This window comes from Aspergillus ibericus (genome assembly GCF_003184845.1).
Source record: "Aspergillus ibericus CBS 121593 unplaced genomic scaffold BO80scaffold_2, whole genome shotgun sequence".
NCBI lineage: Eukaryota > Fungi > Ascomycota > Eurotiomycetes > Eurotiales > Aspergillaceae > Aspergillus > Aspergillus ibericus.
The window spans coordinates 1-10367 of NW_020292100.1; the positions used below are offsets into that span (position 1 = coordinate 1).

At 51.5% G+C, this 10367-nt stretch overlaps 5 protein-coding genes across 5 annotated transcripts; 2 read left to right on the forward strand and 3 right to left on the reverse strand.

The window, feature by feature from the left end:
- Positions 1-684: 684 nt before the first annotated feature.
- On the reverse strand, positions 685-1273 carry BO80DRAFT_420743 (uncharacterized protein). The gene has a single exon (XM_025718438.1). It carries the CDS (start codon positions 958-960, stop codon positions 694-696), a length of 267 nt encoding a protein of 88 aa, XP_025579871.1. The 5' UTR covers positions 961-1273; the 3' UTR covers positions 685-693.
- Positions 1274-2910: 1637 nt separating this feature from the next.
- On the forward strand, positions 2911-4836 carry BO80DRAFT_72686 (UPF0187 domain membrane protein). The gene is made up of 7 exons (XM_025724754.1): positions 2911-3208; positions 3270-3417; positions 3467-3551; positions 3602-3727; positions 3779-4128; positions 4179-4352; positions 4407-4836. The coding sequence occupies exons 1-7, from the start codon at positions 3014-3016 to the stop codon at positions 4751-4753; spliced, it is 1425 nt and encodes a 474-aa protein (XP_025579872.1). The 5' UTR covers positions 2911-3013; the 3' UTR covers positions 4754-4836.
- Positions 4837-5034: 198 nt separating this feature from the next.
- Positions 5035-6093, reverse strand: BO80DRAFT_396388 (uncharacterized protein). Its single transcript, XM_025717343.1, has 2 exons — positions 5843-6093; positions 5035-5773 (listed from the first exon to the last, which is right to left on the reverse strand). Exons 1-2 carry the CDS (start codon positions 5995-5997, stop codon positions 5437-5439), a joined length of 492 nt encoding a protein of 163 aa, XP_025579873.1. The 5' UTR covers positions 5998-6093; the 3' UTR covers positions 5035-5436.
- A 178-nt stretch (positions 6094-6271) lies between these two features.
- BO80DRAFT_474473 (DUF167 domain-containing protein) lies at positions 6272-6802 on the reverse strand (the record flags this gene model as incomplete). The annotated part of the gene is made up of 2 exons (XM_025723188.1): positions 6484-6802; positions 6272-6430 (listed from the first exon to the last, which is right to left on the reverse strand). The coding sequence occupies exons 1-2, from the start codon at positions 6718-6720 to the stop codon at positions 6272-6274; spliced, it is 396 nt and encodes a 131-aa protein (XP_025579874.1). The 5' UTR covers positions 6721-6802.
- Positions 6803-8085: 1283 nt separating this feature from the next.
- BO80DRAFT_474475 (uncharacterized protein) lies at positions 8086-9633 on the forward strand (the record flags this gene model as incomplete). The annotated part of the gene is made up of 2 exons (XM_025723189.1): positions 8086-8152; positions 8199-9633. 2 exons carry the CDS (start codon positions 8086-8088, stop codon positions 9539-9541), a joined length of 1410 nt encoding a protein of 469 aa, XP_025579875.1. The 3' UTR covers positions 9542-9633.
- Between the last annotated feature and the right edge of the window lie 734 nt (positions 9634-10367).

Consider the following 10367-nt stretch of genomic DNA (forward strand, 5'->3'; position numbering starts at 1 on the left):
CTACTACTACTACTACTACTACTACTACTACTACTACTACTACTACTACTACTACTACTACTACTACTACTACTACTACTACTACTACTACTACTCCTCCACCTGATGCTGCAGCTGCAACTACCTCCACCACGACTACAGCAACAAAAAGGAAATTTAAGAAGGCCATATAGCGGACAAGCCAGTCATCCCAAAACTTCAATACAACCCTTCCATTTCTAGCATCTACCTATCTTACCCCCAAGTTAAATCTAAACTACATAGCAGGTATCCCCAGTGACCAATCCGAGAAGAAATCACGATCGTCTTCAGCGTTGTAATCTGACTAATGAACAATATCTCAACGCAAGCAGATGAGCTGATTTCAATTGAATCACATATTCCCATTTCACCTGATACATACCTACGTAAATGGTCTGACGAACTGCAGAATATTTACTCCCTCTCAACACTAATGTAGCGAACATTGGAATATTTTTGCAAGAGATAAGTAGGCAGAGAAAGAGGGTTTGGAACTCGATTGATTACAGAGCGAGGGAGCGACTAAGCCTCCACGCCTCTGAAGAAGACTTCATTCCGTGGATTGATATTCGATCGACTAAAATTCGTCGACATAAACGTGATACTATTCCTTCGTTAGCATGATACTGGTCTATATATATAGCCAGTTCGGATTTAAATAACCTAGGACAGTCACCATACACAAGCAGAGACATTAAAGGCAATGTATTTCTTTGCAAAATTTTTGATCAATGCCAACACCGACTCGATTGCATATTCCCACGAAAACCACAAATTTCCCAGAGTACTCCGTACAAAAAGCAAAAAGAAGCGACCGAACACGCAAGAAACCCCACAACCCCACACATACACACACTTCCTTGCGTAACTCATCCAACATTTGGAATCGTCAATGTAGATCTCCACATGGTTAATCGAGTCATCGACTAACCCAGTCATCACATCATGTAGAGAATCATTTATGAGTTGATGGTCCACCCATCAATGAATTAAGCACAGCCCGTTTTCCGTCGCGTCGGGTAGATGAAGACCAAGACCTCGGCCCACCCCGCCTCCGTACGTACTAAAAATAGAGATAGTCTGGCTTGGTTCCTTGTCCGACATACTGGACACGAAGAGAAGGTAATGATTACTGTCTTGAAAGATTGAGACAATCTGGTCATTAGTACTGGCGATGAGTGGTAAAGGTATGCGACGTAATCAAACCTTCTGATGAAGGGTTTGAGTTTCATGAGTGGCGGTACGTATCGGATGGGTCGGTCTGGATGCATCTATTTATTTCTTCTTTCCATAGGGTTAAACTTTTGGAGTTAAATGCAGTATCTGAGTTGTGTTGTTTTGGATATGAGGTGGCTTATAATAGGGATGCTAAGGAATGAATGCGACAATGCTCTAGGGTTGGAAGATGGTGGATCGGGATCTCAGGCACGAGCACTATGTGCTTTGATCGCTGTGCTTACTGCTGAGGATTATGCTTTGGTGGATAGATGGTGAAACACAGCACTATGAGACGACAGGGATATTCCCTGTCAAGTAATCAAATCGATGGCATAGCACTTGCTGGCATGCTGCTTCTCAGCTGTCAGCTATTATCAATATACTACGAAGTACGGCAGTGGCTCGGTGCAGCCAAGAAATACTTGCAGTTGAGCTCTGCAAGTGGTGCTGCTGAAACGACGGTATATGCAGGCAGTCGAGGACTGACCGGTCTTGTGTCGTGTCAAGATTGTGTGCAATTTGTTCTCAGTGTGTGGCTTTCAATAGCTTTCCGATGATGGTCTTGGTTGTCTCAGGTCCCTTGATGTCGGCCATTAATCCGGAGCTAGTGGCCGGGAAGCATAAGTCTCCGGCTGAAAATAGCATGTGCTGCGAGTCAGATAGTGTGTCGTGGACGGTCCCTGTTGTGAAATGCAATGCTGTGTTCCCGCGCGGGAAAGTTGACCGGGTTGTGTTGGTGCGGAGTACTCCGTACGCCGTTCCTGCATCGGGCTTGGAGGGACGTGATCCTGCCGTCGAGGCTGAGTCGTATCCTCGATTATTGACAGGGGTGTGCCAGTCATGAACCCAAATCCAGAATCCCTATCCATCAGAAATTTCGGGGTCAGAAATGACCTGTCTGAGAGCGGACTCAAAGCCCTTTCATATTCTCCTGAGTCCCCGAGGGAAAATGAAAGTTGGGTCTTTGACGGTTTCACGGTTTCACCCGGGGCTGCCCAGACGGAGAGAATTCGACTCGTGCAGTGCCACGAAGGCCTGGCCGGGCGGAGGGGGCGAATAAGAGGGCGCCGTTGGATGGGGCGGAAACAGCCGTCTGACGTTTGGCCCGCGTGGCGCGGCCTGACTGCCTGAAACAGGGGGTCTGGACCGCCCCGGCCATTGGCCAGGCGCTCGCCGAGTGCGGATCGCCCAAGCGCTCCTGGCAGCTGACCCTCCCCATTGGTCCACCGCCCTCTCTCTACATCTCCCGATTCTGCACCGGGTGGGATCCGAACGAGCCAAAAAAAGCCCCAACTGGCGGTCGTACGTACCGGCAGGGGCGGTACAGTCAGTGTACGGGAGTACATTGTAGTTATAGTCATCGGGGGTTTCGACTCCCGACCGAATTTCTGGTCCACCACGGGCAGTCCTGCAGAGTGAGAGCAGTGAGCTCACTGACGAGTGAACTCAGTTTTATGGATCTGCCGGAAACTTTAAGGCATGGCAGTTGCTGGCCACCCAGGGATTCAGGGATTAATATACGGGCGTTTCGCACTAGATCGTATCCCACTGGAAGAACGCCTCCCTGACGTACCGTCCGTCTCGATTGATCTTCGCTCGCTTCCTGGGGATATTTTATCCTTTCATTCCTTTCGTTCCTTCGATTCCCCACTGGTCCTTCCTTCTCGGATCGATCCTTTTGACTCTCGTTTTCCGAAGGCAGGCCCTTCAATTCTTTGACTTTTCATCTCCTCTTTCCAATTCCCCATCCAAACTTCCATCTCCCGTGAGAGCCATGGCTGAAGAGTCGAGTCACGACAACCTGGCACCGGTTGTGCACGAGGTCCCCGCTGTTGCGACCCAACAGCAGAAAGAGCCTCGACCAGGACGCCTGACTCCCCGTCCAAGCTTCCTGGAGAACCTGGCCAGTTCACGGGCCACTCAATTCATGTTAGACAGACGCAACTCGAGCGAACTCGATCGGTATTTCGTAAGTCAGCTGCTGTTGACGTCTACAAAGGGTGCATTGAACTAACACATCTGAATACTAGCACGGTCCGCGAGATCTCGACAGACATTCCAAATGGCCCATCTTCCTTCGAATGCACGGCAGTATCATGCCGAAGATGATACTGCCGCTTGCCTTTGTCGCTGCCTGGGCCACCTTGATCACCTGTATCTCCAAGTTTGTACACAACAGTAGGTAGTCTCCAGACCAGCTGACGAGCCTTGCTGACTCATGTCTCAGTCGGTATCAACGATATTCTACTCACGGTGACGGGCTTCGTGGTCAGTTTGGCGCTGTCGTTTCGCAGCTCGACAGCTTATGAGAGGTAAACGCAGCTTCAGGTCCGATCCGAAGACAACAACTAAGTTTTCATAGATGGGCGGACGGAAGAAAATACTGGGCACTCTTGAATCAGACCTCGCGCAATCTTGCGCGTACTATCTGGGTCAACACCGCAGAGCGCAGCGGAGAGGAAGGAAAGGAGGATCTGCTGTCAAAATTGTAAGACACTCAATTCTTTCCACTACTGTGTGTCCAACACTAACAAATAAGGACGGCCATGAACCTCATTCTGGCCTTTGCTGTTTCCCTCAAACACAAACTCCGATTCGAGCCCGACGTCGGCTACGAAGACCTGGCTGGTCTGGTCGGACATCTCGACACGTTTGCCAAGGAAGCCCACGACCGCGAGGTGCTTCAGCCCCCGAAGAAGAGCCCGTGGAAGTCGTTCGGTGAATACCTGGGTGTGTCTTTCGCCGAATCCAACCCGAGGAAGCTTGTCAAGCGTTCCAAGAAGCCATTGGGTCATCTTCCCCTGGAGATCTTGAACCATCTCTCGGCCTATATCGACCGGTGTATCGCGAACGGAACTCTCAGTGTCAGTCTTCACCAAAGTCAAGCCAGTATGTATCATTTCCTCGTCACTCGATAGACATTTTCCTAATCCATGCAGTCACCGCTATCTCGACCTTGAACGAAGTTCTGACCGGCACCGAACGTGTCCTGGACACCCCTCTCCCCGCTGCCTACAGTATTTCCATCGCTCAAATTGCCTGGATCTACGTCCTTGCGCTACCATTCCAGCTTTACGAATTCCTGAAATGGGTCACCATCCCTGCTTCAATGGGTGAGCTTCCCCTTTCCGCTGATCCACTGAGAACCTGTAAGCTAACGAGAACAGTCGCCGCCTACATTATCCTCGGACTCGCCTTCATCGGCAGCGAAATCGAGAACCCCTTCGGCCACGACGTCAATGATCTCCCCCTCGACACCTACTGCCGTCAACTCGCCGCCGAACTCGACATCATCACCGCCATGCCCCCGCCCAGACTGGATGATTTCGGCACCCGTGACGACAACTACGTCCTCTACCCTCTCAGCACCTGCGGCTACCCCGAATGGAAGGACCGCAGTGTCGAAGAAATCCGCGCCGCCCTGCGAACCAAGGTCGTCGCGAGCTCCCCGGGAGTTGCGCTGTCCGATACCGCGACGGTGATTGGAAGCGTGCGAAGCAAGCAGTCGGTCTAGCCTAGACGCACAAACATAAAATATACCCAGCCCCGAAAAGACCCGTCGGGTTGCTGTTGTTGTTCGAAATGATATTATTGGGTGGTGTCAGTGTCACTACTATGGGAATTGAGCAATGCGAGTCTGGTGTTCTGTTTATACAAAAAAGGGTTGGCGAGTCATTCGTTACGATTGGATGGGATCTTTCGATGTGAATATTTGGTTTTGGATTGAATGGGATTGCTTGGATAGATCATTGTGAAGGGGTATATATGCATACAATTTGACATACAAGGATTTATCATCTTCATCACTCAGTGAAATTTGATGCGCTGGCAGAGTAGTGGTAGTAGTGGATTTCATGCCAAAATATCCTGCTAGAATGGTACTTCATCTACTGGAGTCCTGCACTGCAAACGGGCCGGAATTGAACCGGGGATCGACACTCAAATCTGCAGGGGAGATTTTCATCTGCAATCCCAATAGATAGCCGGGGTACCGCCTGGTCGTCTGTCTGCGGAGGCGTCTGCGATGTTTCACCAGTCGTGCGTCGTTCGGTGTGTCTGCGGACCTGGACTCCTTATTCCGTTCTCTCCAACGGTGGCGAGTTCTCAACCCTCCATTTAAAGTGGTAGACCCTGTGCACCAGGCCGCATTGTTATAGCCCTCTCATCAATCACCAACCAACCATTTCCCTCTTTCACCTACGGCACAAACAACTCCCCCCCGGACCCCTGCACCAACGCCCCCAGATAATTCCCCTTCGCGCAGACCCGCCACGCCACATTCCCTGCCGCCGCATCACCACCACCATTGGTACTTGCCCCCCCGCCAATCCAAGAACTCAGCGCCGCCACGACAGCCGAGGCATCGTCGCGGGGAACTCGCGTCCACAGTGTTGGAGTTCGTTGTTCGGTGAAGACTTTGAGGATGTCGATGGGGATGGCGGTGCCGGTTAGGCCGAGGAATTGGGTGAGGGCGGCGGAGAGGTAGGTTCGGGCTGTGAGGGGGTCGAGGGTGGGGGTGATGTCGTGGGTGATGCTGGGGAGGTTAGTTGGGGGTTTGACGGGGAAGGGAAGGGGAGGGGAGGGAAGGGGGGGAGGGACGTACAGTTGGAGTTTGAGATAGGTCCATGTGGGTGTGCGTGCGGTGAAGTGGATGGTTTGGGGGGTTGAGGGGGAGTCGGAGGGGGAGGATTTGCGTTTTGTGGTTGTGGTTGTGGTTGTTGGTGGTGTTGGGTTTGTGAGGGGGGTGGAGGTTGCCATTGTGAGTGATGGGAGAATGGTTGCGGATAATTGAGGAGGGAGGAAAGAGGTTGTAGGTGTGTATGTGGTGTGCGATGCTGCGCGATCGCAATGCGAAAGTCGGAAGATGCGGCGGAAGTTGCTCGATTGCGGGAAGAAAGAAAAGTCGGGATGATCCCCGTGATGTCACGGCGCGTGCCGCGGAGGGCAGTCTTCACCCGTATACTCGGTAGCACGCAATTTTTGTAGCTTTTGTGATCGCCATTGCGACCGAGAGAGATGTATTCGTAAAATATCATTTCGGCATAACTGCCGCTTCCAAAATCCCCCGCGCTTGTCGAAGAAACTCATCCTCGCTTTGCGACCCGATATCGAGGTCGGTGATGGCGAGGGTCTTTTCTCGGGACTTCAAGCCGCGGATGACTTCTACATTAGATTTAGGAACCTGAAAGACCTGTTGCATGTCAATAGACCACTTCCTTGGAAGGCAATGTAAGGGATGCTCACCTGCGCCAACACACGCGAGACGGCTGCATTTGCCTCGCCCTTTCTGGGGACGGCGGCGACGCAGACGTCTACCCGGTCGGGTCCAATGGCTGTGATGCCTTCGCGGTTATTTGAGGCGTTGGGCTTTACGTGGCAGGAGACTTGGAGGTTGTAGCGTTTGGGGTGGAGGGGCGCGTTGGTTCGGGATTTGGTGGTCACGGTTTGGATGAGGCGGAGGAGGGGGGACGGAGTGGACATGGTGGTGGTCGGTGATGTGTTTGGCTATATGGATATAGCTACGGGACTGGGGAATGAGAATTATGGAGAGGTGAGGTGGAATGTTTAGAATGAAGATGATGGATGAAGGGAGTTAGCAGGCGGATGGTGGGTTGGCCAGTAGGTATATCGGAGCCCGCTCATTGGCTCTACCGAGAACTACAAATGGTAGTCGTCGTTCTCCCTGAAGAGCTTCATTCGAAGTGAGTATAAGAGACCCCGGGTGTTTACATTCGAGGAATCGAGCAAGTCAGTACAATGGTCTAGTACGTGAGCTCGTTGGCCTTTTCTGAATAGCTATAGAGATACCATTGATGGGAAATTCCCGTTCTAGTGGGGACTTGCTCTAAGGTGTTATAGAAGTCATCATGGAACTGTTTACCAAGACACTTTATCAAAAGTTTACAGTTTTGTTCTTTGACATTACATATGCTACCTTTCTGCTTGCCATTGCTTCCTACAGGAAAACTTCCCAGCCGTTTGTCAAAGCCTTGCTCTGACAGGCCCTAGGAATCCACTCACAGCAAAGCACGCTCTCTTACCAAGAACAAAGGCTATACCGCACACCAAGTCACATTCAACGGACCAGCCGCACTATTCAGCTTACCAGGTGACAATAGAGACCCACCGGAGAACAAAGACATGCAGGCAACGAGTGTATAGTAGACGGCTGGCAATGGCCCCACCCACAAGCTTCTTTGTTGCTGCGGAGCTGTGACTGCAATAGAAACGGCTGGTATAGCGGAGCATTCCGCCATGAGCAAGCGGATCCCTCTGGGGTTTTGGCAGCGCGGCTGCCATGCCAGCATCGAAACATGGTCAGTTGTGCAGTCCGGTGCACCCCAAGTAAGTGCAATAGGGGCATTCTTGGGTTCATTAGATAGAGCAGAACCCAGCCAACCTACAACTGTCAGTAGGAGCGTCAATCAATGCTGGCGCTTTGGAAATCGCCATCGAAAGATAGCACACTGGTGGACTGGGGAGCGCAGCGAAGAGCATGCACAGTGAATACTTCTCCGCCCACTTCCAAGTCCAAGATGCCCGTTTTGGACACACCAGGCCCTATATGGAGCTCTATACCAACCCCCCTTATTTACAGCAGGAGTCAGAGGGGAACAATAGCATTTCCCAACACAAGACGGACAAGTCGTATAAAATCCGCTTTCCTCCCATCAAGAAGAGGTTGTACTGCTTCGTCGGCATCGTGTACATCATCCCCATCGTTCAATCGTTTAACCCATCCAACTCCATTTGCTAGTAGCAGAGAACTCTCCATTGCATGCAAAAAGCAACCTTCCCAGTGATATTCAACTCAAGTCGTATCGGCACAGCTCGCTTGTTCCCAAGATGGCCGTCTATTCTATGACAAGCGTTAACCCTCCTCAGGGCATGTATGCCCAGGACTATGAAATGGGTGAGTCAACATCTGCCATTGCAATCAGAAATCTAACAGGAAGCAGTCGATGCTGCCTACCATCCGGGCAATCCAGAACCCGTCGAGCCTCGTGACGTGACCTCCTTCCATCCCGATCAGCAAGCCTGGTCGTGGGACAATCTTCCGGATATCCTGTATCAACTCAAGCCCATTGGCCCTAAGAGCAAAGTGGAACCGCCGCGCATGAGCTATCCGATCCACGGGAAATATCTTCGAGATCTCCCTGTCCTGCCCGATCACATTGCTTCAGATGTTGAGGAATTCCGTGTCGAGGCCTGGATGCGATCGGATAGGCGCATTCGCCTAAGCGACATCGTCGACCGGATGGCCGATAAATTCAGAATTGCGCCCAATGCCCTGCAGCAGCGCGGCGGCCGCTTCCGACAGGCGTTCCGAATGCTTGCCTGGGATTCTGGAAACAAATTGAGCCGGGATCTCGAAGCCGGGCTTCTCATGGAACTCATGGAGCATGGAATCGATCCTCTGCTGAATACTACCCGAGGTCTTACCCCCGGATTGATTAACCCTGCCCTTGGCGAAGCTGGGGGGCGCATCGACCTTCCATCTACTTACTCTCCCGATAGGCGCAAGAAGCGCAGACGCTCGCCGCGGACTGAGCAACCAAAGCAAATGCCTAGCAAACAGAAAAAGAAGTTGGTCAAAACGGCCCAAGCGGCGCTCCGCGTTTTTCAGAGAGTTGGACCAGCGCCCCAGAGCGTTGAGCTGCCTGCCGTGGTCTCTAGCCATTGCAGCGTTCCTGAATTCGAGATGCACGGGATGGTTAATGTCTGCAACGCCGTCGACGAAGCCCCCGTTGTCGCCGAGGTTCCAGCAGTTGGTCAACCGAGCATCTGCCATGAGTGGCCAGTGTCCGTTGAAGAAGCCCAGGTTGGCCAGCTTTATACACTCGTTCCATTTGAAGAACATTTGGACGAGCCAACTGGGCCGATGCCGATCTTTTGTCACGATATCCCGGATGATGAACTGTCCGAGACAGTCTGTCTGGAGGACATTGATTTGTCTCGCGGTGTCAAGAAACCGTGCCGCCGTCGGGAACCGGTGTCGAAGACGGCTGGACGCAGGGCGGCAGCCGGTAAGAGAAGACCCAACATGTTGAGATATCCCGAGTCCGGATTGAAGACTTTATTCGACACTTTTGATGACAGCTCGCTTCCCCCAAAGCCCATTCACGTTCAGTATGCACCTGGGGAGATTTCGCAGCCCACCAACGGGCTTTACCAGATGAAACAACCCCTTTTCCTGGGCATGTTCCCCGCGTATTCCCACCACAGGGTCTTTGATTTTTGCCTCCAGTCCTACCATAATGGGGAAAGATACGTCTGTGACATGCCTGTCCTCACTACATAAGACGATCGCATCTCATCTTGCGCTTGTTTTCTTTATTTTTTTTCTTTTTGCTCTCGTTGGCTTTTATAACGCCTTCCTGCTTGATTTAGCCAGTGTTTTCTTCTTCTCATATGGAGTCTGGGTTTTCTTGTTTGGTGGAATACTGCATTGAATAACGTGCGATATCGAATACTTGAGGTCTTGTTTAGCGGAAGGAGGAATGCGGAGACGAAGAGAGAGTTAAGATAAGGTTGAGTGCCAAGAAGGCTTCCGCTGTTAGTCGGGTTCCGAGAAAGGGCCGTTTTGTTAGTGCGACGTTATTGCTGACGTGAATACATATCACGGGATGGATGATATGGTTAATGGGATATGCAGTGATATAGCTCAGAGCTGATCATCAGAGGAAATATTCACCGTTTCTTGTAGAAGTTGGTTCTGTGATCGTACCTGGCTTCCGCATTGTAGACGATGGCTGCTGGCTTCATCCAAGACCGAAGAGGAATCCGATTGCTTCCAGCTTGAACGAAGCTCTTGTGTACGAAGCTCTATGTAGGAATGGCATCTCAATATGCATAAATGTGGGGATGCAAACCCCTCCACTCGAGATGTTCATAGTAGAAGATGGGAGGATGTGATCGGTCTGCTCCAGGCTTTTCAATGCTTCTATCTCGCCATTGGCAAGATGCTAGCATTATGAGTGAGTTGTCTCTCTCCGAATCGCTCCCTACCGGAGAGGAGATCCTAACATCCGTCAACAACCTCGTGAAGTCGGTTTTGCTGCATCGGATCTGCGGCGGGGCAGCCAACACACCGCCCTGGTTGCCGCCCTAAGATACCGGCAGAAATG

Bases quoted from the DNA above. Each gene is read 5' to 3' on its own strand.
- BO80DRAFT_420743 (XM_025718438.1), bottom strand. From the start codon at position 960: ATGACTGGGTTAGTCGATGACTCGATTAACCATGTGGAGATCTACATT.
- BO80DRAFT_72686 (XM_025724754.1), top strand. From the start codon at position 3,014: ATGGCTGAAGAGTCGAGTCACGACAACCTGGCACCGGTTGTGCACGAG. The intron at 3,209-3,269 runs GTAAGTCAGCTG...TCTGAATACTAG, and splicing joins GCGAACTCGATCGGTATTTC to CACGGTCCGCGAGATCTCGA. The intron at 4,353-4,406 runs GTGAGCTTCCCC...TAACGAGAACAG, and splicing joins CACCATCCCTGCTTCAATGG to TCGCCGCCTACATTATCCTC.
- BO80DRAFT_396388 (XM_025717343.1), bottom strand. From the start codon at position 5,997: ATGGCAACCTCCACCCCCCTCACAAACCCAACACCACCAACAACCACA. The intron at 5,774-5,842 runs GTACGTCCCTCC...TAACCTCCCCAG, and splicing joins ACCTATCTCAAACTCCAACT to CATCACCCACGACATCACCC.